This window comes from Canis lupus, chromosome 25 (assembly GCF_011100685.1).
Source record: "Canis lupus familiaris isolate Mischka breed German Shepherd chromosome 25, alternate assembly UU_Cfam_GSD_1.0, whole genome shotgun sequence".
Classification (NCBI taxonomy): Eukaryota; Metazoa; Chordata; class Mammalia; order Carnivora; family Canidae; genus Canis; species Canis lupus.
This window is the reverse complement of record NC_049246.1, coordinates 10,425,097-10,450,800: the sequence shown is the minus strand read 5'-3', so window position 1 is coordinate 10,450,800 and position 25,704 is coordinate 10,425,097. Positions and strand designations below refer to the sequence as shown.

Here is a 25,704-nt window from a genome sequence, read left to right as displayed (position 1 = left end):
CTCCATCAGATAGTGGGGACACGGGAAAGTTAAAGCCCTGGAACAGGAAGGCCACTGGGGTCGCTATGAGGCTGCTGGGCTGGCCGGATTCTTACACACTCCTCACGCCTGTGTGGTATCCAGCCAGTCCACCACTCATTTTACCAGGGGAAAGATGTTCTTAAACATTCTGATGCTAATTACAGAACTTTTTTTTACAGCTGAATGTGACAAAGAAGCCCCCAAATTAGCTGCCTGTTTCAGGTGGGACTTCTGGTTACAGGGTGTTTCAGATGCCATCTAACTTACCTTGGGTGTGTATTTCTGATCATGGCCAACCCTCTGCTAAGGTGTGGATCTCACTTAATCAGCACTTGTACCTGCTCACTCAAGTATAAAGCACATGACAACGTGTCCCCGGCTTGTAGCGCAGAGCGGAGGGCGCAGTGGCACCCAGTCTTTGTGGAATGGACAAGGTGTGTGGGTGCCCCTTTCTGCATGTGTGCTGGGTATACGCAATCCCCTTGACCTAGACATAGTCCGTTGTCAAGGTGTTCTTCTCCTTCTTATGGCAGTTTGCCGTGGAGGCAGCGATCTTTAAAATGGAAGCATCACTCCCACCTGCAGCCCAAGGGAGGCATAAATGCTAAGTGGAGCAGCAGCGGGGGCAGCAGGCTGTGCCATGGCCTCCATCCCCTGCCGGGGCCACAGGAAACACACCAGTGCTGTGAAGGTGGCACACCTGTGGCAAAGGGGGATTGAGTGGTCAGCCCTTCTGGTGGACAAGAATGGTTGTTAGTGAAGTTCCATCACCCCTGCACTTTCTCTGAGATAGTTCATCCGGCATTTCAGCCCCGAGGGAACAACCTTCAGTGTCCTTGCCCTCCCTCCCCCACGCCCATCCCCACCCCTTCCCATCCTGTCTCCAGCCTCCAGGTACGCCCAGGTCCCAAACCTTGACGGGCATAGGAGTCACTGTGGAACTTTCTTCTTCTTCTTCTTCTTCTTCTTCTTCTTCTTCTTCTTCTTCTTCTTCTTCTTCTTCTTCTTCTTCTTCTTTTTTAAGATTTCATTTATTTTAGAGAGAGAGCACATAGGAGCAGAGGGAGCATTAGGGAGCGGGGAAGGGAGAAGCTGACTCCCTGCTGATCCCAGGATGCTGGGACCATGACCTGAGCCAAAGGCAGGCACTTAACTGACTGAGCCATCCGGGTGCCCATCACTGTGGACTTGTGAAAAGTACATCCTGAGTTCCTGCCCCAGGGCCTCTAACCCATTCAAGGTGTCCCTAAGATCATGCATGTTTAACAAATGCGCAATATTTTGATGGCTGTGGCCTGTGGACTCTGAGAAACCCTGTCCTGGTATGGGAACACAGGGCTTGCGGTCGGAAAGCCCATATTTGCCTTCATAGCTTTCTCCATGCACCGAAGGACCTTGGGCAAGTCACGGGCGCTCCCTGGGGCTCAGGTTCGACCTCGACACCCAGGGTCTGTTGTAAGGATCAAATGCTGTAGAAAGCAAAGTGCTTTGCAAACTGCGAAGCTCCGCAGAAGTAAGAATAAGAGAATCTTGCCCTGGTTATCACATTAACCTCGGTGAACTACCGGTGGGAATTAAAGACACTCGGGTTCAAAGCTTTCAGTGCCTCAACTTTTACAGAGATGTTATTCTCCCCCTCCCCTCCAGCCTTCAATACGGCCAAGTGTGAGAAACTACAAAAGGAGAAGGAGGACGTGGAGAGGCGGTTTGAGGAGGAGGTGCGGAAGCTGGCCTGGCAGCAGCAGGTGGAGCTCCAGGACCTGGAGGAGAGGCTGCAGCTGCAGTTTGAGGCCGAGATAGTGCGCCTGCAGGAGGAGCATCACGCCCAGCTGCTGCGGATCAGGTGTCAGCACCAGGAGCAGGTCAGTCTCCGGCTCTGGGCTCTGTGTCTGCTGTTGGGACACACAGGTGCAAGGTGGAGGGGAGCCGGCGCTGCTTTAGCAAGAAGCCCCGCTGCGTAGGTGAGCTTCTGTAAAGTTCACTCTCCGACCTCATTTCTTCCTGCTGTCCCCTCTCTTCGTCCCCCCCACCCCCCAGCCACCCTGGCCTCCCTCTCACTTCTTCCCAGGCACGCTGCCACCTGGGGACTTTTGCATTTGCTGTGCCTCTGCCTGGAATGCTCTCCCTCTAGACATCCCATGGCTCCTTCTTTCCCTCTAATCCAGACTTTTCTCCAAAGTCACTTTCTCAGTGAAGCCTTTCTTTATCTAAAATTACACGCCCCCCACCACATACACTCATCCTGTCCCCTCCCTGCTCTAGTCACTTATCACTGTTGAACAAACTACAAATTCTACTCGGGTCCCCTGTTGATCATCTGCAAACCCCACAAGGGCAGTGATGCTAATAAGCAAACGCTCCTAGCACTTGTGATGCACCGGGGACTGCTCTTAACTCTCTACATATACTAACTCGTCTAATCTTCTCAACAGCCCTACGAGGTGAGTATCGTTATTGCCCCCATCTTACGGGTAAGAAAACCAAGACCCAGAGGTTAAATAACCTGCCAGGACTCACAGAGCTGGGCATGGAAAAACCAGGGTGGAACCCGGTCTGGCTCGAGTCTGTGCTGCCCGGCACGAAGTTAGAACGGTCTGCCAGGTCTGAGTGTCTGGTTCCTGACCGTGCCTGCTCTCGGCATGCATCTGCTGAAGGAGGAAGCAATTTCACTGGTTCACCTCCGCCCAGCAGCCTTAGTAGAGGGCAGTGCACCCTGGCATGACTGGAGACGTTCCCCGGCCCTGCTGCCCCCAAGCCGGCTGCCCCTCCTGTCCTGTGCACGGAGACAGCCGGCCAGCTGCGCTGCCGCTGCTGTGAGAGCTAGCTTTGCTCCTGTCTCTGCTCCTCTTTGGAAGCCCCTAAGGCTCTGATGCCCTAATGCCCACCTTCTAACAGGTATGTTATTTCACGTTCTCCACTTGTGACAGCCCTAAAATAAACTGGCATTTGGGAAGAGCGCTCTTAAACTCTCAGGCGCGGGCCCAGTGGCCCTTCATTATCATGAGTTTTTGAGCTACTCTCCTCAGACTGCTTCCAGAGAAATGTCCTGGATGGCAGTCCCCAGAGGTTTGGGAACACAGGAGGCACAAGAGTCATTTCAGAGCAATAATAAGTACTATTGTTGTCGTTTACAATCTCCCATTTGACAGCACTTTATTCAGTTTCTTGGGGCAGCGTTCTCCTTTTCTAGAGGCCTACAGAAACCAGACACACCTGCCTGCTTGAGGTACTTTAGACCTCGAGACCAGGAAACAGAATAGCTGGCAGCTAGAGTTACCTGCTGCTACTAAGATTAGAAACTGAGCCCCAGCATCTCGCCTCCTAAGCTTGCAGAGCAGAGCTCCCACGAGTAGGCACTTGCGCTTGCTGCAAGGGCGTGCAGGGACTAGTTTGTTCTGTGCCTTTGTATCCCTGGGCCGTTCATTCCCAGTCTTTCACAGAATGTGTTTCCCCCCCCATATTCACTAACAGATTTCTGGTCTGAAGTTCTGAGTTGATTGAGATGCCAAGAAGCAGGGAGTTGGTCACCAGCAGGAGAAGGTACTTTAAGGGAGCCCTCTGAGCAAAGGCTCATGTCAGGGTTCAGTGTATGGAAACCTGAGAGCTGAAGCCACAGCAGAGTGGAGCCCATCTACTAGTGGAGCACAACCTGGGGTCTCACTGAGCTTTGCTGGTGCAGGCACATGTGCTGAGAGATGTGCTCTCACCTGGACTCTGAGCAGGGACACAGCCTTGTAGAAATTTTATACTGGGAGGGATTGGAAAGAAAGAAGGCCCTGACCTTTCCACTTGAGACTAAGTTAAATAAACCACTCATGTATATTTAAGAAGTGCTCTGTCTTAGGAAGGCTCTGAATTCTGTTCTTCTCAATCCTTCATAATAGCTAGTGATTCATTTATTCATTCATCTATGTGAAGAATATTTAACAAATGCCACTGCACACAAGGCATTATGGCAGGCTTCTGGGAGAGATACCAATATATATAATGTGTGGACTTGCTTGTGTCCTTGCCTCGGGTTAGAGATCAGGGTAAATTCTGAGACAAGTACCCAAGAAACTGTAATACTGGGTGAGAAGTATAGAGAACATGTTTAGGAATTTAGATTACTTCCAGCTATAAGGAAAAGGGAAAGCTTTATGATGAAAATAGCTTCTGAAGACTTTTTGTGTGGGTAAGCCTTACCTATGGAAACCCATTGGTTTGGGGAGGTGGTGATTCAAATCTATGAATTGTTTGGGTCCCCAATTCTGCTGCTATCCTGACCCTCCTCTTCTCCAGCAGAGAGCATGCAGGCAGAGGGGAAGAAGATGAAATGCACATCAGTCCAGTATTCCAATTTCCAGACAGAATAAATGCCCATTGGTTTAGTGCAGGAGACGACTCAAATGCATGACCGCCAGGGAGATTTGGATGGTCTGTGGTGTCTGTTACTCATGCGGGGTAATCTCCACACTCAGTGGGTCTTTATTACCAGGGACAATTGCACTTGGCAATGCTAACTCCACAGATAGCAGCATTTCTGTGCTCCTGGAGCCTTAAAAATCAAGTTAACCAGTCTGGCTTATCTTCATGCCCCATGGCTGGCAATGGAGAGGTGGCAACAGTTTTGATGTGCAAGATTTGGGGGGCAGGAAGGGGTACTTTACTCAACTTGGGAACTCCTTGCTAAGGCAGGCTGACCTGTGAGTTCACTGCAGGATCTCCCGGAGGACAAATCTAGCCATACGCTCATGTGGAGGGGAAAACACCTCTCTCTGCCTACACATGGGAATCACTTGGGAGAACTTCTGACAAAGCACCCCTCCTAGTCTTTACCCCCACATGAATTAAATCAGAGTTGCTGATTGGGGGCCTGGCACCAGTGGTCTGTACTGGTTCCCCAGGACCCGGTACTGCAGGTGTCATGGATGGCCAGGGCCCTGTCCTGCAGTCTGTGGTTAGGGGCATGAGCCAGGGGGCATGGTCTTGCCCCTTGGCTTTCTCTCAGTGACCTCTAAGATACGGTAGGACTTTTATTTGAGAAATATGACTAAAAAGGTGTTTCGTTAAAATCAGCTCTCATTCTATGGCTAGCTGCACATTCCCAGAAGCCAGATTCCCAGAGATTCCCTTTCTTGAAGCACACAAGACAGATTTGCACTGTAAACACACATGCTTTTCCCTGTTAGCCCCAAGCCTGGTCCCTTCTCTGTCCAGCTTGCAGCCCTCCCTTCTGGGCTGCCTTGGCTGTTCCCCAAGGAAAGCTAGCCACACAGCCTCATATTCAATGGTCAGACTCCTGACCTTTGACCCAGGTGCTCCAAGATGCTTTGGCAGTTGGTCTTACTCCCTGACCTGGCCCTGAAGTCACTGGTTCCTAGATGCTTTGTGGATTCCGCTCAATAAAGTCTGAATGGAGCCCTTCTCGAGGAGCAGCCGTGTTGGTCCTTTGGAATTTCCACCAGCTTTGTCTCATATCCAGGACATACTTTCTACCCTTTCCTGAAGACATCATCCTTTTAGACCAGCTGGTAGTCTCAAAATCCCCACGCTTAATCAGAATGTACAGAGGCCACTTTGTCCATCATCTTGCATTAGGCCTCTTTGGTCCCACGTGGCAGGCATTCAGCCGCCAGCAGCAGAAACTCCACTCTCGCTAATCAAATAGAATGAGGTTCCCAGGAGCCCGCAGTCTTCCAGCACCAGAGCCCCCACACGCTGGGGGGAGGCGGTACAGGGAAGATGGGGCTTTCTGTGAACAGCTGCCACATGCTGGGCTGTGGAGGGGACAGAGGCACACCCCGGGGACTCGATGAAGTTGGACTGGGGACTCTGGCACTGCTCACTGCCTGCTCGGAATCATCGCCCAGGGTATTGTACCAGGGAGGGAAGGGAAGGGGGGGGGTCTCCTCCTTATCTAGAAAGGAACATTAAGAGAGCCCTGGAGAGAGTAAACATGGGCGGGCTCCCTCTGTCTTATCAGATCTGAATACAGTGTCTGGAGTGGTGGTAAATGGGAGTTTAATTTGGTTTGGGTTTAATGAGTGAAACGAGACAATACAAAGCTCAGGCTTTTTCGTTCTAAAGGTCAGCTTTCTCTAAGTGAATTGCCAAAGCCTCAGACAACTGCATTTTGCAAATGGCTAAATGAGGGAGGCCCCACTACTGTATTTCTTACCCATCGGAGAGTGGTTTTTCCAAGGCTTTGCTCTGCTGTAATTCAGCACAGCTGTACAGCAAGCAGCCATGGGAGTGGAGCCTGCCACAGGGAATAGCTGCCTCTGCTTGACCAGGACTAGTCCATGAGTTGATAGACTCCTCTGTGGCACAGCCCACAGCTCCCTCTGCCTGGAGGAGGGACAAGAGTGGGCCAACAGTGATTTAAGGGGGCTCTACCCAGGCTTCTCAAAGGAAAAGAAGGATGCTTCACCCAGCATAAGTCTGCTGTGGCCTAATATAGTTTAGTGCCTTTTGCCTCTGTTTGCGTGATCTGTGCATAAAATGACCTTGTGTTTTTCCTAGCTCAACTTATCTGAATCCCCTCACATGCCTTCTGAAGGTGGAGAGCCCTTACTGGCTGCTTCGGAGTGTGAGCCCATGCTCCAGAAGGAAGCCAGGAGCCATGGAAAGTGTTGCGGGGATTAATACCATGACAAGAAAGAGGATGCCAAGAGTGGACAGACCCGACAATGTATTCTTTAAAAACCACAAAGGTGTATAGAAATTACTGAAATTACTGAAGAGTAAGGATTATTGTACCCAAATTTGGATTCATTGGCTCTTATTGCTTGTCTTCAAAACATACTGGGCATTCCACTCTTGGCATATGGCCTTTCAGAGTGAGGGACTTAGTATTTCATTCATAAAAGCACCTCTGAGAGACTGTAACAGATAAATCGTGCCTGTACATCGCCCTTAACATATTGGAGGCAGCATTTTATCACTACCAAGTCAAAAACCCACCTTCCATCAAACCAGAAGGGCATATATTTAGCCACAAACATAATGTAGCATTGCCAACCACATCCAGGAACATGCAGGACTCTTCTGGAACCTAGCCCTTCCATTCATCTCTCTTTCCTGAAACCACTCATGGCAATTTATGTCAGAACCCAATAAATTAGAATCATACCGAGGACTGATGAAAGATTTTTCTTTATTAAACTGAACTGGGTAACATAACTCCAAATAATGTGTGGGCACTTGTTTCTACACCGTGCTGTGGGCTCAAATGACATCAGTAATAAAGCAGAAAGAAAATATATTTCCATTTTTTTAAAGTCAGTGATTTATTTTTCCAAGAGACTAACAGGCTCTGGACGAAGATGCCATAAAAACCTCATATGAACAGGAATTGGACAATTAAATACTGTGGTAATCAGCCTTTCTGCTGAGTGCATTCATAGCTCTGAGCCTTAAATAAAATACTGTTTAATCAAGAATGCCCAGTAAATAAAAGTGAATCATTGCATACCATGTCCATTTGCATATTATCATGCAGCTTTCCTACCACTGTGGAGCTCATTGTTGGTTTTGCCAGTGATATTTCTTTTTTTAGTGTATGAAGTTCTCATTTTCCATAAGACAGACAGATTCTCCTATGCAATTATAGTATCCAGGATGGGAATCCATCCCATTTTAAAATAAAAATACTCTGATGCATCCACTTTACAAGTGGGCTTCCTCTCTTGTGGAGAACCATTCCTCCCCTCGAATCAAAAGTCAGCCTGTGAATTATCCTCAGAAAAGGGAGGGACTCTAGTAAGAGACAGCTGAATATTACCTGCTAGAAGCAAAATGTTTTTACCTGGTCCATCAAAGAGCTCCAGGACCCGGGCCAATTTCCTGGTTCAGTGTTTTTCAAATGCCAGATTTTGACACACTAGTAGGTTATGAAATAAATTTAGTGGTTTGTAACTGGCATTTTGAAAAACAAAGTAAGATGAAATTTAAAAACCAGATTATTGCAAGGAGGAAGGGAAAGTGTAGCTTTGTGGAACTGGGTTCTGTGTGTGCACATGCGCCCACACACAACACAAGGTACCGTGGCATTTTTTAACAATGGTTCATTGACAAAGAATTTGGAAAAACACTGTTCTTGTTGGTTATGATGGGGAGAGGTGGGTTTTTGAAATTACTCCCAAATACATTTGAAGGTGAAGCAGCAGCCACAACAATAACAAAAACGGGAAACATATTGGGGGGTGGGGCAGTTTGCAGAGACCAGGAAGGGTGACAAAATCCTGGACTAGCTGTACTACCTGTGATTACATTCTGAAAATGTGCCTTCAGCCAGAGAAACACAAGTAGCTCTATGTTGCCTGGGCAGGAAGTCCAAATTGCAACCTGGAGGTCAAGGTTATGCTGAAGCAGGTGGTCCGAGCACACACATTTCTGCTGACCTGCCCTGGCGCTGGTGAGAGCATCCTGAGGCATCGGTTGCCATCTCACTGCAACAGACAACAATGGTGTGTTTGAGAGAGTTCCACCTGTAGGGTTAGACCTAGGCCGACCGCCAGCTTTGCCATTTACAAGCCCTTGCCAAACATTCCAAACTTCTTTGATCCTCAGTCTCCTTGTCTGTAAAATGGGCATAAAGTACTTTGTGATGTTCCTGTGAGAGTTAAGTACAGGAACCAATAGCAGGTGGCTTAATAAAGGTGAGTTCCTTCCATTTATCTTGTGTACTGATACTCCCACCTGCTACTGGGCAACAGAGAACGGACAGTACAGTAGAGGGCCGTCTTCTTTTCCTTATCCACCATTGTCTCAGTGATTGGTGCAGGGGAAAGAATGGAAGTGGGAAGGGGACCTTGCCAGAAGCCAGGCCCTGGGCAGTGAAGAGGTGGCTCAGGCAGCTGACCCCCGTGGGGAACCGCCATTCTCCTACTGACAGTGGGGCTGAGGCAGTGACTTCCCTGTGACCTCCCCCCACTCGGGGGCTGCCAATCACCACCAAATCCTGGCTTTCCTGCCTTGGTGCAAGGCCGAGATGGCTGTCATCTCAGCAGAATGACTTGTCCTTGACATTTGGGCCACAGACCTTTCTACTGGTTGAATTCCACCCATGCTCTACAAGCAACGAAGACACTACTGCAACCCATTCCCCCGCTCTGTGTGTAACCATAGCTGTGGCCTCCTTCAGGTAGAAGATCTCACAGCCAGCCATGAGGCTACTCTCCTAGAGATGGAAAATAACCACACGGTAGCCATCGCAATCCTGCAGGATGACCACCACCACAAAGTCCAAGGTAGCTACCAGCCTCAATGTGTATGGCCATGCGGGGTGGGCTGTGTGAGCCAAACCTTTGCGGCCGTCCTTCCTCTCTTGCCCCTTTTCCTGTTTTCCCTTCCTCTCCTTCCTGGTGTGTCTTTTTTGTTGCTTCCTATGGAAAGATCTAAAAATCCAGGATCCATCCAGGTAACTGCTCCTTCCCTCGGAAGCATTTACCCTCACACTTGCCCAGAGATGAGAATGCCGGGGAGCTGTGCCAGGGGATTGGGGCCAGATCCCACGTGGCATTCCCATGTAGCTGCTCTGGGGTTCCTTCTGTGCATCACAATTGTTCAGAGTTCCTGAGGTCATTCCGATGGGTCTCAAAGCTGGAGAACCATTACTCCAAAGTAGGCCTGGAAATCCTGGATTTTACCTTGTCTTCTAGCATTTTAAAATAAATGGTGACCCCCATGTAGATGTACTTTCCCCACATCTGTGGTGTGCTCAGGGCCACAGCAGCGTCCAGTTGGACCTGGGTCTCCACACCTCATACTCAGCACATTCCCCGTGGGCTAAGCGGAGCTCCAAATCTTTCTTTTTACATATTTTTGTAACTTTAGATTATCTTTCAATACATAGAGTTGTTTGTGGGTCATAATAAAAGTAACAACAGTTACTATTACTAAGATTTTTACCTTGTGAAAAAAGCTTTTTTACACTTTTGACATGCAAATGCATTACATTGGTATATATATTTTAGTTTTCAATTTCCCCACCTCACTTTTTTCCCTAGTTAACTGGTTGTTAAAGTGTATTTAAAGCAATTAAATTTAATAGATTAATAAATTTTAATAATTTGAAAGATACCATCAGAAGTTTTTTTAAAAAGATGTATTTATTTTAGAGAGAGCATGAGTGGGAGGCAGAGGGGGAGGGAGAGAGAATCTCAAGCAGACGCCATGCGGAGCACAAGGCATGACATGGGGATCTATCTCATGGCACTGGGATCTATGACCCGAGCTGAAATCAAGAGTCAGATGCTTAACCGACTATGCCACCCAGGTTCCCCAACTTCAGAGGTTTTTTAAGTTATTTCTAAAATTTTCTTTGTAAACAATATAGTCCACTGTGTGACAATCAATACTCATGTTTTGCTTTCCTCAAGCACCAGCGCCATCACCTCTGGAACCCATTAGTACATGAAAAGTCCAAGCTGGAGACAAGGGACAGTACTTCCCTGAGAACTACTTAAATGTATTACCTGTGTCCTAAGACCATGTCTCCCACTTAGAGTACCAATTCCTACCCTTGGCTGCATACTGGAACCACCTGGGGACTTTTAAAAAATATTTATGTGTAGATCCTATTGCAAAGATCCTACTTTAATTGCTTTGGGGTGCAGCCTAGGCATCAGAATTTTTTAAAGCTCCCCAGGTGATTTTAACATGCAGCAAAATTTGAGAACCATTGTTTGTGAGCACAGTATTAAACATGGGACAAGGTGTTATGACCTTAAAATAATGAAAATCATTATGAGTATATGGATACTAGCAATGATTTATACCATCTCCAGAATAGATTCTAACTTTTCTTTTTCTCTTGGGTTTTTGTGGCCCTCTGAAAATGTCCTAAGTCCATCACTGCACTGTAGGAAAATGGTCTCTAGAAAGGGAATTTGAAAAAATAAAAAAAATATTAAAAAAAAAGAAAGGGAATTTGAATGGAAATAGTGCAATGAGCCATAGTGTTGCCTTTTGTTTCTATATTTTCGTAAAAATAGACCTGGTAGATTTTTCTGATGAATGAAATCTCACTTAGACACCACATCCAAGGCACTTGAATTATATATAAATGTCAAGACAATGTAGGTGTATTTAATGATAGGTAAAAAATTTATTACCATGGTCAGGGCGATGCTTTCAATGACTATTAAAACTAATCATGTACACAGAGCCAGGTAGACCAGAAGCCTGCATGGCTTTATATCATTGAAATCTGCACAAATTTTCCCCCCAAATGTAAATTTCAGCTACAAACAACTGGATTTCTTAGAGACTTCCACCATCATTACTTAAAAGATTTGGGTCAATGGAAACCACAAAGTCTTTCCTAATTGCAGCTCATGCCAGCCAGGATAATTGCTGGCCTCCAGTGCTCTCCTGTTCTAAGCATGTGACCCCGGCTGATTAATGGGACCTTTCCTCCCTGCGGTTATAACATGAAAACAAATTGCTTGTGTAGCCAGAATGAGATGTGCTTCACCCAGCTAATAAGACTCTTTCCATCTGGAGGAATATAGAATCCATTCACTAATAACTCTTACATGACATCTCTTTCTGCCTAACTTGCAAATTATTACTGGAATGACACTTTTCACAGAATAGAATTGTTCCAAACTCTCCAAGAGGAACCAGTCCAATTAGTCCTTCCTTCTGTCTGAATGTCTTAATATTGAATCTTTGCTCAAGCAAATCTTTGACATCTGTGGTTTCCAGAGTGTGGCCAAGAGGCTACCAAGGTGTTCTTGCAGACACAACCCTGGCCCCTTTCATACATCCATTCCCCAGCAAGCCCAGGCTGGCATGATGGCGCTCACAGCAACACTCTCCTTGGAAGGCCACCTTCTTCAGCATCCAGATTGCTGCTTCGTGGTGGAAAGGAGAATGATTTAACACTGCTTATCCAGCTGCTCTACCATGAGAAAAACTTGGAGAATAATGGGTACTGTGGAGAATCCAACTAGGGCAGAGTGATGGTAGAGCAGGTTGTAAGAATGAGATTGTGTATATGTGCATGTGTGCGTGACGTGCTCCCGAGTACAATTGTGGTTTATTTTTATATATATTTATTTATTTATTTATTTATTTATTTATTTATTTATTTATTTTATTTATTTTTTTTTTGAGAAAGAGAGGGAGTGGGGAATGAGGCAGGAGAGAGAGAGAATCTTAAGCAGGCTCCATGCTCAGCACAGAGCCCAACACAGAGCTCGATCTCACCTGACATCATGACCCTAGCAGAAATCAAGAGGGACACTCAACCAATTGAGCCAGCCAGGCGCCCCTACATGATTGTAGTTCTGTTTGCTTCCGTCCCTCATTCTTCCCCTCTTTCCCTCTTTTTCCTTCTTTGTCCTATTCCCTTTCTCTTTCTTTCACTGTCTTCTAAAGAACACTACATATAATTTCAAAGTATGGAGAAGTCTCTGTAGGCTTTAGTCTTCTATCTACCAGTGTCCCTTATTTACCTACATCCTAAATCTGACAAAGTCTTGTTTGATCCTTTTCAAAAGACCAACTTAACTATTTGATCTCTTATCTCCAGAATTGATGTCTACCCATGAACTTGAAAAGAAAGAATTGGAAGAAAATTTTGAAAAGCTGCGGCTGTCATTACAGGTTAATATGCATTCTCTTAACTCTGGTATCAAGATAATGGCAGCATCATTATGCCTGTCTGCAGACTTTCATCCAGCACCTACTGTGTACTGGATCCTGTACTAAGCATTGGAAAATAGAGGTAAATGAGACATACTCCTTGCCCTTTGGGTAGTTACTGTCCACTCAGACAGCTGTGACCTAAACAGTGACAGACAACACAAAAGGTAACACATACTTACACCCAATGAATAACACCATCAGTGAGCACCACAGGAGTTCTGAGACACTGCTCCCTACTTGCCATGGTCAGAGGAGTTGTGTCTGAAGAAAAGGGAGGACTTGGGGAGGAGAACAATCTAGGCAGGGGGAATGGGGTAACGGGGTTGTAAAGGACAAATGTCATAGGATATGTTCTGGGAATTATAAAAGGGGCTTTAATCACCTGGAGGTAGGTAAGATGAAAAGAACCTTCTTCGTCTTCCACTGCTAACCTGCGGAAAACATGGGTCTCAGAGTCTGGGGGCTGCCTGGCTTCCTTCTGACCTCCATGGGGAGAATGAAAGGTCTCCCAGATCACCCGCGTCTCCCTCCCGCCTTCTAGAGACCCAGGCCACCCCCAGCCCTAGGTTGGAGCTGCCTGGGAAGCAAGGGTGAGGTCGGTGGCCCTGCTTCCATTTCCAACTATGGCTGCCTCTGTTATAATAAGATTATTTGTTAAATATTAGGAACACGCACATCTGAAAGTTGTGGAAGGTGTTTATTAAAACTGTAATACAAAGGCGAGAATTTTCCTTCTTTGCTGGCATACTTTCCCCTGGCAATATTCATTGTACAGAGCCTGCGCACCAAGACAAGAATCCAGGATTGTGGAGATAGCCAGTGTCACAGCTGTTGAATGTACTATTCAGAAGTTTTAAAATGGGAAACCGCCTGCTGCAAGCCCTCCACTGCCCCGATCCGTTGATCCATGGATGGTCCTGCAGTAAGCCGGTGCAGTCCTCACATGGCTTATCCTTGGCCCATTAACCCCAAACTGCCTTCCTGTGCGTCCAGTCCAAAACCAAAAGAAGGGAGAGTTTTGTTTCATATGAGTCTTCACTCTGCCGCTAACATTAAACTGTCATGAATTGTATATATTTCAGTTGTAACTCTCCATGGAAAGAGTTTATTTGGGCTGGAGAATATTTGGTACAAAGAGGACGGCATTGCTTAGGCCAAAACTTCTAAGCTTCTGGTGGCTAGAGAAACAGATCTGGGGCAAGAGATGTGAGCTTGGAGTTTTTAACTCCCCACTATACCTCCTCTTTCTAGCTTGGAAATCATGAACAGTTACATAAGCTCTATAAACCTTACTTTACTCATCTGTAAAATAGGGGCGATAACAATACCTTCCTCTCGATGTGAGCAGATTAAGGGCCTAGCACTAGGTTGGCTCATGGTAGATGCTAGTAAGGAGTGGCTATTGCTATGAAATCGTTTCTAACATTGTTACGTTTCCTACTACTATTGTTACGTCATTGGTTAACCCTTGAGTGACCCATGCTGGGCTGCATCACCAGCGGGGCCTTTCTGCCTCTTAGTTTGACTCAAATTGAAAAACAGTCTGTTTGGTCTGATGGCTGTGGCACCATTGTCTGCCTATGGATCTGTTTTGAGTAATGGTGAATAAGGCAGATAAAAACACAGTTGGACATTTTAGATCTGTCCCAGGTGGCATTGCCTGATGCATCTTTCATGGTTTTGCTTTTCAATGAAGGAGGAGAGACCTGAAAGAAATGCTTCCTCTGTGAGCACGGAGTTGGGTGTAGGAGCTGTGTAGCATTTTTATAGTCATTTTTATAGTCATGTTCTAGAAGGTGACTGCAGCTATGGAGTGACCATGTGCTGGGGCCCAGCTGGTGTTGCCCTGGGCTGGAATTTACATTCATCAGCTCCTGTGCATACAAATTCCCACTGACAACTATAATGCCCTAATGCACCAGCACTTGGATTTAATGGCATGGCGGTGGGGGAGGGGGGCTTTTTGTTGTTGTTGTTTAAAAATAAAATTGGAAGTAACCAGAAACAAAAAAAAAAAAAAGAGGAAAAGGAACCTGCCAAGGATGGTTTGCAAAACAAGGCCCTCTGATGAGAGGGAGAAAGCAGGCAAGCCAGCACTTCATACATGACAGTGTTTTTATGTGGGATTACATGATTTACAGCACCTAGGCCTTTATACGAGGGGGATGAAGCTGTTTCTTTGGCCAGAAGAGCTCTTGGGGAGACCTTAGTCCCTCCATTTTAATGTCACAGAAGTGGTGTCATTGGATGGAGACCTTTGGGATATTCTGCATGAATGAGGCATCATCTCTCACTGTGCTTGAGCATCAAGAGAAAGCCCCCTGCCCGGCATCCTTTGCTCACCTGCAGTGATCGGGCATTGCTGGGGTTGCAAGGGAGGTTGAGTGTAGATGCATCTGCCCTGGCAGCCAGGGAAGGAGCAAGAAATGGTTCCTCCTTGGACACACCGTCATCTGGTCAGTGAGGACACAGAGAGCTGCTGGGGGTCTAGCCGGGCGGAGAGTCTAAATGGGAGAAAAGACTCCGCTCACATGGCAGCTCCTGCCAGAGATATGCAGTCCAGCCCTGAGGCCCAGAAAGGCTGAGGGGAGGCCAGAAGTGAGCAGGGAGGGGGGAGCTGGAAGGTAAGGTGGGGTGGGGAGGGGAGCAGTGAGAGCGGAGCTGGGAGACCAGAGGGGCTGAGCAGGAGGCATGTCAACACTGTGTCAAGTGGGCACTTCATCTTCATGCCAATGGGGTTTAACATGGTGGGGGTGATGGGTTCGGTTCCGCTTTAGAAAGCTCCCCCTGCCTCCAGCGTGAGGGCAGAAGGCTTAGAAGCCCGGCGTCAGGTCCAGCAAGGAGCAGCAGCGTGCCTCAACTTTAGCTGGAGGGACAGGGACCAGGGAGCTCGCGGACGCCAGGGACGTTAGGCAGGTGGAATTGGCAGCACTTGATGACTGACCCCAAATTAGTGTGTGTGGTGGTCACAGGAGGGGTCTCAGGCAGAGAGGGGAGTCAGGGATGGTTCAACGGTTTATTCACCAGGGCAGTTCTCTGAAATGGGTATCTGTCCTTCGTCAGGTCAGGGACTCGAGGCCTCCCCGAGGTGGGACACGGCAGCATTGCCTCCCGCCTCCACGGCAGCTGGGGGGGACGAGGCCAGCGGCCTCCTGCTGGGGGGACCCGAGCTCGCCCGCTCCCGCCAGGGCACTGCCTGCGGAGCCCGGGGGCCGGCGGGGCCTGGCGACCTCAGCAGCCTCCGCCGCCCCGTGGAGAGCGGCCACCTGTGGGGTGGGCGGCGGTCCCTTGCCGGCTGCCCGGGCCACAGTGTCTGCAGGCGCCGAGCTGGGCCGAGCCGGGCCTCTTGTCCTTCCCTCCAGGACCAGGTGGACACGCTGACCTTCCAGAGCCAGTCTCTGCGGGACCGCGCCAGGCGCTTTGAGGAGGCTCTGAGGAAGAACACCGAGGAGCAGCTGGAGGTAGTCCTGCTCCCCAGGCCCCCCCAGGCCCCCCCAGGCCTCCGGGCTCCCACAGGGGCCCCACCCCGGGAGTCACCTCAGCAGTCTCCCCCAGAGACGGGACCTCTGTGTGGATCCGCTGCCGCAGTGACGGCCGGCCAGGACATGTCCCTGTCAGCACCTCTCTCCTGACACAAGGACAGCTGTGGGTTCTCCACTGATGTGTTCTCGCCAGATTCCACGGCGCCCCAGCCACGGCCCCCGAGCCCCCGCGACCCGCACGCCCTCCCCTCCATCCCCCCCAGCTTGGGGGTCGGCTGGTGCAAGAGTCACCACCCATGCCTGTCTTAATAGGTTGAGGGGAGTGTTTTCCAGAAAAGCTGGCAAAGTTCCTTCCCTCTCAGGGAGGATTGCCAGATAAAATGCAAGACACCCAGGTCAGTTTGAATTATAAATAAGTGAATTTTTTATATAAGTGTATCCCATCTAATACTTATACTTAAAAAAGAAAAGGTGCTTTATCTGGAATTCATACTTAATGTCCTATGTTTTGTTGTTGTTGCTGTTGTTACATTTGGCAACCTTACTGTAGCATTTCTTTCCCTAAAATGCCTTTTCTGCTTTTTAAACCACTTTGCTCATTTCCTACACAAGGATACACCCCACCCCTACCCCACCCCTTGCCCAGCTCTGCCTGGGTACGAGGGAGACCTGTAAATCTCAATGTGTCTGTTGAACCAAGTAGTCTGGGTCAATGTTAAAAGCCAATGTTGAATTTACTCTTTTTTACCCCAAGAGCTCCCTTTTGGGGATGGGCTGGTGGCATCCTGCCACCCCAGCATCCAGACTCTTCAGTGGGTGATGGCTTTACCTCTCTTGTTCCCCAGAGAGCTGGATTTCTTATAGCATTTCCAGTGGGAAACCAATGCGTATCTTTATCAGAGAAGGCTGTGAGTGCGCTCACACTCACGCCCCCGTGCCTACTGGGAAACTTGTTACAGGAGGCTAGATTTAGCTGAACTCATGGCACTGGTGGATCCTGGACTTTGCTGGGACCCCTGGTAAATAGCTCTTGTTCTCTGCTGTTGTAGATTGCATTGGCTCCCTATCAGCACTTGGAAGAAGACATGAAGAGTCTGAAGCAGGTATTAGAGATGAAGAATCAGCAAATACACCAGCAGGAAAAGAAGATCATTGAGCTGGAAAAACTGGTGAGTCAGCCTGTGTGCTTGGGAGAGCCCCAGGAACCTGAATGATATGCCGTACTGTCAGCAAGATGCTGTTCACAGCATCCGGAAGGTGGACCCTTCCCTGTCCACTGCCTACACCTGAAAATGCCATGGCTGAGTCTCAAGATCTTTCTTAGGAAGCCAGGAATTCTGATAAGGAATCTGAGGTGGCCTCATTTTGTACAACTGGGGAGCCCTCCTGATTCCCGCCTCCATTCTCCATCTGCCACTCCTCCCCTGGGGGAGTGCTCCTTCCTCCCTCCTCCCTGCAGGCGATAGGTGGTAAGCCAGTATGAATGGAGCATCACTGAGGTGTGCCAGGCTTGGTGCAAAGCACTTTACATGTGTTTGTTCTTTAACTCTGACAGCCATCCCCTGGAGCAAGTACTGTCGGGAGGCTCCTTTCATAGTCGCAGATGCACATGGAGGCCTAGGCAGAGGCGTAAGGAGAGCCAGTAAGTGGCTGGGCCCAGGTAGGAGTGCTGGCCCAGTGCTCCACGTTCCGGCTCTCACAGCCCTCTGCCTCCTGTTCAGCCCAGCCAGCAGATCTTTAACTTGCCGTCTTAGTAATTAATCATCTTGGCTAACTTCTAAAGTCCCTTGCTTGTTTCTGAAATATCCCTCGAAGCTGGTTTTCCTAAGCCAGGGGCTGATCTAGGCCTACCTGCTGGATCTGGCACCTCCACTTCTTGCAGACATCTCATACTGTACAGGTGCTTATCAGGTGGGGTGGGGGCAGCCTGCCGTGTGTCTGTCAGTAACCAGCATCCAGGCAATGGTGACCATGTGGCACCTCCCAATGGCCCAGAGCTTCCCAGCAGTGTCAGAGTCCTGCCACGCTGCCTGGCCCACATGGAGACCGACGATCCTCCTCCTCCTCCAGGCCGGACAATCCGCATTCAGCTGTCTGATCACCCACAAATCTTAGGGTTTACTCAGATGTTTTTAGCCACGTTCCAGACATTCTGCAGGCCTGCATGCTTTCTCCTTCCAGAAACCTTTCCTGGCATACAGAAAGAACCAATTTAATCACTTCCCATTTCCTGGGAGCAAAGATGAAGGCTGTAGGGAAGTGCCCTGCTGGAAAGCTGGGACAGAGTCCAGCCCTTTGGCTCTGACTCCTGGTCCTCTTCGTGGAAGGGCAACAGTTTTCCTCAAAGATTGACGACCCAATAGTGAATTTGTCATTTGTTCTTCAAAAAATAATTTATTTCTGAATTTATCTTAGAGTAGAACTGTGCTTCTGCAAGTCCCTAGGGGCCACACAGAGAGAAAAGCATAAATTGTAGGGGAATAACAACCAGGGGAAATGTTATTTTCTGATCATGTTCCAAGCCCATCTCAGGCTTTGGCTTCCTGGCTGGTCATACTCTCAGAAGGAAAAAATGTGTCCACATTATTTGTATTTCTATCCCTCCATTAATTCAGAATGTCCTATTGTGCATACATGCCGGGCAGGGATGCTGATGCAGCTCAGTTGACCGTCAGGGAGAACCAGGGGACCCATCAGCCAAACTAGGACCCAGGGGTGTTCACTGATCTCTGACAGCTCATCTTTGACTGCCTGGGCATGCCCTGGAAGAAATGTATTCTACACAGAAACCGGACATATACATACACACACATTGTATAATATACGTAAAAAATATTTATATCTAAAATATGTATAACAATAATACTTTTACTACATACAGTGCACTCTGGTATTTTCTGTTTTATTTCGTTTTTAAAAATACTACTCACATCTAACTTGATTTTACAACCCATTGTAATTTGCAATGCACTATTGTTTTTTTTTAAGATTTTATTTATTTATTTGAGAGAGAGAGAGAGCATATGTGCACATGAACAGAGGGAAGGGCAGAGGGGGAAGGGGAGGGACAAGAAGACTCTACATGGAACACAGAGCCCCGTGTGGGGTGCACTTCAGGACCCTGAGATCATGACCTGAGCCAGAATCAAAAGTTGGATACCCAACCCACCAAGCCACCCAGGCACCCCACAAAGCAATGTTCTTGATAATCCTCCAAAGCCCAGAAGCCAAGGGCACTGGCCTTCTATATTTGTCATGGCCTTGCTGAGAACCTCTTAACACTGCGTCCTTTGTAGGCGGAAAAGAATATTATCCTAGAAGAAAAGATCCAAGTTCTCCAGCAGCAAAATGAAGACCTCAAAGCAAGGATTGACCAGAACACCGTTGTCACAAGGTAGGTGGGCCTGGGTGTCTGAGCCTAACAAATCAGGTGTCACCTACAAAGTGGCTTTGCTCTTGAGTTTCTTTGGGGACTCTGTTCTTGTCCAGCATCCAATTTATCTAATTCCTCTGTGCTGTGAGGCTTTCCCACATAGGCTCTTGGCATTTCACATATGAAAAAAAGAATAAAACACACCACTGGGACCTCCCGGCCTGTGCCTGGCTCTGCATATCAGTGGTCCCCACTTGGGGACAAATGAGTGAAATTGGCTCATGTGTGCAGGAGAGGTCTCCAGTGCAGCTGGGAGATGGAGGGCTTTATTTCTGGGGGGTTTGGAGGAGTGCCAGCTAGATATTCCCAGGCAAAAGACAAAAACGCCATGAGCTGAGCCTGTGCTCTGTTAGCTCACAGCACAGACCTGTGTAGGGCCCTCAGCTGCTGAGCTGTCATCCTGGGCCAGCCTGCCCAAGGCCATGAAGAGCTGGCCCTGGCCAGGGGATGGCAGGGAGTGAACAATCCAGTGAAGCTGTGTAGTCGAATGCAGATCTTCTGAGTAACACTGTTCCCATCTCCATCCCCTGCTCTGATGTGCTCCAACTTACAAGGAAGGATGTGGGGGTCCCCCCTTCTGCTGTCAGAGTAGAGTGAAGCAGTGTTTAGGCTTGATCAGCCAACTGGAGCTCGTAGGCAGACCTTGGGTTCAGTTCCAGACTGCCGCAGTTAAGCAAGTATCGCAATGAAGCAATCACATGAATTTTTCCCAAATGAATGGTTTCCCGGTACATATAAAAGTTAGGTTTACACTATCCTATAGTTTACTAAGTGTGAAATACCATCATGTCTAAAAAAGCAATGTGCATACCTTAATTTAAAAATGCTTTATTGCTGAAAAATGCAAACCACCATCCAAAGTTTCAGCGAGTCATAAATCTTTTTACTGATGGAGGGTCTTGGCTCACTATCAGTGGCTACTGACTGGTGGGGGTCAAGCTGCTGAAGGCTGGGGTGTCTGTGCCAATTTCTTAAAACAACAATGAAGTTTGCTACATCGATGGACTTTCACAAAATATTTCTCTGTAGTGTGCAATGCTGTTTGATAGCATTTCACCCACAAGTAGAACTTCTTTCAAAACTGGAGTCAATCCTCTCAATCCCTGCTGCTGCTTTTTTAGCTAAGTTGATGTACTACTCTAAATCCTTTGTGGTCAATGCAACAGTCTTCATGGCATCTCCGCCAAGAGTGATTTCCATCTCAAGAAACCACTTTCTTGACTCATCCATGAGAACCAGCCCCTCATCCGTTCAAGTTTGATCATGAGATGGCAGCAATGTGGTCCCATCTTCAGGTCCCACTTTGATTTCCAGGTCTCTTGCTGTTTTCACTACATCTGTAGTTACTGCCTCCACTGACATCCTGAACCTCTCGCCTCCAAGTCCTCCATGGGGTGGGGGTGGGGGGGAGGACACCAACTTCTTCCAAACTCCTGTGAATGTGCATAATTTGACTTCTTCCCATGAATCATGAATGTTCTTACCGGCATCTTATAATGGCGAATCCTTTCCAGAAGGTTTTCAATTGACTTTGCCCAGATGCATCAGAGGAATCACTCTCCATGGCAGCTGTAGGCTTACAAAAATGTATTTCTTAAAGAATAAGACTTGAAAAAAAAAAAAAAAAAGAGAATAAGACTTGAAAGGCAAAATTATTCCTTGATCCATGGACTGTAGAATGGATGTTGTGTCAGCAGGCATGAAGACCACATTCATCTTGCCAGTCTCCATCAGAGCTCTTGGGCGACCAGGTGCATTGTTGGTCAGCAGTAGTATTTTGATAGGAATCATTTTTCTCTGCAGCAGATCTTTACAGTGGGCTTCAAATATTCAGTAAACCATACTGTAAACAGATGTGCTGTCATCCAGGCTTTGTGGTTCCACTGATAGAGGATAGAGTAGATTTTGCATCATTCTGAAGGGCCCTAGGATTTTCCAAATGGTCAATTTGCACTGGCTTCAACTGAAGTCATCAGCTGCTTTAGCTCCTAACGAGAGTCAGCCTGTCCTTTGAAGACTTCTCTAGCTATGAAAGTCTTGATGGCATCATCTTCCAACAGAAGGCTGTTTTGTCTACATTGAAAAATCTATTGTTTAGTGTAGCCGCCTTCATGAATCACCTTAGCTAGACCTTTTGGGTACCTCACTGCAGCTTCTACACCAGCATTTGTTGCTTCACCTTATACCTTATGTTCTGGAGTTGGCTTCTTTCCTTAAACCTCAGGAACCAACCTCTGCCAGCTTCAGACCTTTCTTCTGCAGCTTCCTCACCTCTATCATCCCTCACAGATTGAGAGATTTAGGGCCTTGCTCTGGATTAGTCTTGGGCTTAAGGGAATGTTGTGGCTGGTTTGCTCTTCTCTCCAGACCACTCAAAGTTTCTCCATATCAATAGTAAGGCTGTTCCACTTTCTACTCCACATGTTCACTGGAGCAGCACTTTTAATATCCTTCAAGAATCTTTCCTTTGCACCACAACTTAGCTGATGTTTGGCACAAGAAGCCCCAGCTCTCAGCCTACCGAGGCTTTCCACATGCCTTCCTCACTAAGCTTTTGGTTTAAAGTGAGAAAGTGCAACTCTTCCTTTCACCTGAGCACTTAAGAGGCCATTGTAGGGTTATTCTTTGGTCTAACTTCAATATTGTTGTGTCTCTGGAAATAGGGAGACACCCAAAGAGAGGGAGAGAGACCGGGAAAGTCTGGTCGATGGAGCAGTCAGAGCACACACAACATTAATTGATTAAGTTTGCGATCTTATACGGATGTAGTTTGTGGACCCCCAAAACGATTATAGTAGTAACATCAAAGATCACTGATCACAGACCAGCATAACAAACATAATAATAATGAAAAAGTTGGAAATATTGCAAAAATTACCAAAACGTGACGTGAAGATGTGAAGTAAGCAAATGCTGTTGGAAAATTGGCACCAGTAACCGTACTCTACTGAGGGCTGGCACAAACCTTCAGCCTATAAAAAATATCTGCAAAGTGCAGTAAAATGAAGCACAGTAAAATGAGGTGTGCCTGCACTTTGTCCATGAGGATAGAGCTCTCTCTGTGGGACCCTTGCCTGTCCCCTGACCCCTTACTGAACTGAACTCCTTCTTGGATCCATATATGTCACCCTGTGATGCACACGCACACTCACATACGTACTTGTGCTTCCTGTCACCCACAGGTGTACACAAGTGTGCATGCTCCCAGACTTGCACGATCATGCTCACTGGCATGCACACTCTTGTGTGCCCACCCCCTCACAGGTCACACACATATAGTTGCACACACTCACACATATACACACATACACACATTACCTCCGCAACTGAACTCGTGGTGCTGGCATTCATTCCCACCCCAGAGGCTCACAGGAGAGACTGTGCCAGGGCAGCAGGTCTGTCACCCACCCTGCTCAACCTGAGCCACCCCAGCCCATGCCTCCCCTGGAAATCACAAAGGCACCTGGCCCAAAGAGCAAGTCCAGGCTTTATCCAAGTGAGCTGGCTTCCTGGGCTGAGTCCGTGCAGCTACAAAATGCCTGTGTACTCATCCCTGTCAGTTCCTCATTTATACAAAATGCAACAAAGCAAGCAACTCACACTTGATGACAGCGCAGGATGCATCGATCCCTTTTTCATTTAGCATCCCTTATCAACAACCATTAATTGAGCATCTGTTGTGTGCCAGACGCCAGGCTGGATGCTGGGGATTCAAGGAAAGCGGCTCTGGCCCCTGTCCTCAAGGGCTCTCGGTCCAGCAGGCAGGCAGATGCACAGATCAGCATGTGCAGCAGGGGAAGACGCTTGCTCTCACGGGGACCCGAGCCAGGGCCAGGGAGGCCAGGAGGCATCCTGGGGCTGACGGCACTGTCCCTGTGCTGTCCTTATGGTTGATGGCCACTATCTCTGAGCCTCCTGTGCGGCACACGCACACTAGCTCCCCACTTCCCTCCTTTCCTCTTTTGCCTTCAGCATTTGCTCTGTCCGGGGGACAGCTAGGGCCTCCCCTGATGGGGCAGAGGGACTGTGAGGGAACGGATGTGTCGGCGTGAAGCATGGAAATCACACTTCAGCCCATGGGGCTTGGTCTCTGTGGTCCCGTTGGTCCCCGTGCTCCCGCAGGCGGCTGCAGCCTCCTCCCTTGCCCCGACCCCCCTGGCCCAGTGAATCTCAAATTCATTGCCTTCCAGCAGAATCGCTGCTTGATTGTTTCCTGTTCTCCCCATGCAGACAACTGTCGGAGGAAAATGCCAACCTGCAGGAATATGTGGAGAAAGAAACCCAGGAGAAGAAGAGATTGAGCCGAACCAACGAAGAGCTGCTTTGGAAGCTCCAAACTGGGGACCCAACCAGCCCGGTTAAACTCTCGCCCACGTCCCCCGTCTACCGTGGCTCCTCCTCGGGGCCCTCCTCGCCCGCCAGAGTCAGCGCGACGCCCAGATGACCCACCCAGCGCTTCCACCCGGACGGACGGACGGAGTCTTGACCGGGCTGGCCCTGCGCGCATGCTCAGTAGCTGCATAGCTGCATCCTAAGCAAAGTCCTCTTCTGATCCTCATATAAGACTGTCCTGGTGTTGGCACTTAGGAAAGTGTAAACGGTAGTGTCTGATGTGCAAACGTTTGACCGTAGTTAGAGCCAAAAGAAAGGAAGAAACTCCAGTTGTTCTTGAGCAATGAACTTTCACTGCAGAATTTCAGGTTCGTTACAAATAGCTCAGTTTTGAATATACATTGAATAATCCTTGTGTACTGCACCGATATGTGTGTATATTTAGATATACGTATATACACATGCAGCGGTTCTGAATTGCATTTTTTATAACATGAAGTGCTGACATATTTTGGTGAAGGTCAGCAGTTTTCTAACTTGTGCCTAAGAATTATTGGGATATGAAAATGCATTTCTATCTAGCTTCCCAGGAATATTTCTACCCAAAATAGAAAAAGGAAAAAAAAAAAAAAGATAGAGAAGAAGCGCCTTTCAACCTACCACCAAGTGGTACTCTAACACAAACACCAGCGATTTGTGAACAGTAACTGCCTTTGGAACAGTCAGCTTCTTAGTCAACATGATGTGAGGTCACTATTATTCCATTCGCAAGTTTTACTTATTAATACTCCTGTCGTGAGTGCCTAAGGGATAGCAGTGGGAAATCCTGAGGGGTTTAGCGGTTTGCAGATGCTTCTCACGACAGTGAATCATCTACAGTCTTGTAAACACAAGATTTGCTTTTTTCCTAAGTGACATCTTAGAATCCATCATTAAGCTACTACACCCTTGGGAAAATATGGAAGAACATAACCTTCTGGAGTGAGGGTGAGGATGACCTTGGAGCTGGCCAAGACCATCCGCGCTCTGTCCTCCAGAAGGAAAACTGCTGGTAGGATCTGTATCTTGATTGAGCACAGAGTAGGAAGGCATCCTCTGGCATCCCATGTGGTGTGCTCCAATGTGATTCTATAAATTCTATAAATCAAAATATGACCCTCAGGCCCCCACTTCATAGACAACCATCCCCCCTCATCAGTTTGGTCCTATAACTCAACCCCATAACTGTACATTGAGATGGCTCAGGGGTTCTTGCAGGGGCTTCCAGAAAACTGACCCTTCCATCCGGGGGATCACTTTGCAGCTGTGCTCGATCATCACATGACCTCCCACAAAGCCAGGTGTATTTTCTGCCCCATGACCAAGCAGTACCACAGCTGACAGTGGTCCCTTCTCAGGCCCAGGAGGTTCTTCCAAACAGAGGAGCCCAATGAAACGGTCAGCCAGCAGTCCCTGGCCCCTGGACTGGCATTTGTCTCGGAAATAGTAGAGTTAGAATGTGAAAGCTCTCCCTATAGTGCTGTGGAAGAGTAGGAGCATGACACACAAAGAAAGACACAGTTTTTTAACAGTTGACATGATAATGATGGTGACGATAATGATGCCTTTGTTTCCTGTTTGTGACAAAGACCCTGCACCTTTTCCTGATGGCCTCTCGTGATAGTCCTGAGTCCAGGGCTGCCTCTGAGCATGCCCCAGGCGAGCAGACTCATGCAGGGATGCTCCTTGTGCCAGGAGCCATGGAACCAGGAAGAAACGACCCACGGGAGGGGCCACCTTGCCCGCGGCCCTGCCTGC

At 48.1% G+C, this 25,704-nt stretch overlaps 2 protein-coding genes and 1 long non-coding RNA gene across 11 annotated transcripts in view; 1 reads left to right on the top strand and 2 right to left on the bottom strand.

The window, feature by feature from the left end:
* The window catches only part of MTUS2 (microtubule associated scaffold protein 2), a 589,535-nt gene extending 564,809 nt beyond the window's left edge, over positions 1-24,726 (top strand). For 7 of the 9 annotated variants that reach the window (XM_038573372.1, XM_038573369.1, XM_038573370.1 and 4 more), the window contains 7 exons: positions 1,669-1,883; positions 9,149-9,254; positions 12,545-12,618; positions 16,023-16,121; positions 17,192-17,311; positions 19,439-19,536; positions 23,806-24,726. In XM_038573372.1, the coding sequence (XP_038429300.1) occupies positions 1,669-1,883; positions 9,149-9,254; positions 12,545-12,618; positions 16,023-16,121; positions 17,192-17,311; positions 19,439-19,536; positions 23,806-24,019 (926 nt within the window). In that variant the 3' untranslated portion in view covers positions 24,020-24,726. Of the gene's footprint in view, positions 1-1,668; positions 1,884-9,148; positions 9,255-12,544; positions 12,740-16,022; positions 16,122-17,191; positions 17,312-19,438; positions 19,537-23,805 lie in introns of those variants that run through there. The other 2 variants (XM_038573374.1, XM_038573375.1) reach the window with 2 other exon arrangements.
* On the bottom strand, positions 8,055-9,540 carry LOC106557752. Its single transcript, XM_038573377.1, has 2 exons — positions 9,310-9,540; positions 8,055-8,453 (listed from the first exon to the last, which is right to left on the bottom strand). Exons 1-2 carry the CDS (start codon positions 9,530-9,532, stop codon positions 8,059-8,061), a joined length of 618 nt encoding a protein of 205 aa, XP_038429305.1. The 5' UTR covers positions 9,533-9,540; the 3' UTR covers positions 8,055-8,058.
* LOC119865908 lies at positions 13,339-14,088 on the bottom strand. The gene is made up of 2 exons (XR_005378422.1): positions 13,989-14,088; positions 13,339-13,641 (listed from the first exon to the last, which is right to left on the bottom strand). It is a non-coding gene; the product is annotated as an uncharacterized LOC119865908 (long non-coding RNA).
* Positions 24,727-25,704: the final 978 nt, after the last annotated feature.

Bases quoted from the DNA above. Each gene is read 5' to 3' on its own strand.
- LOC106557752 (XM_038573377.1), bottom strand. From the start codon at position 9,532: ATGGGAATGCCACGTGGGATCTGGCCCCAATCCCCTGGCACAGCTCCC. The intron at 8,454-9,309 runs GTTTGGCTCACA...TGTCTGTTGCAG, and splicing joins GAGGAAGGACGGCCGCAAAG to TGAGATGGCAACCGATGCCT.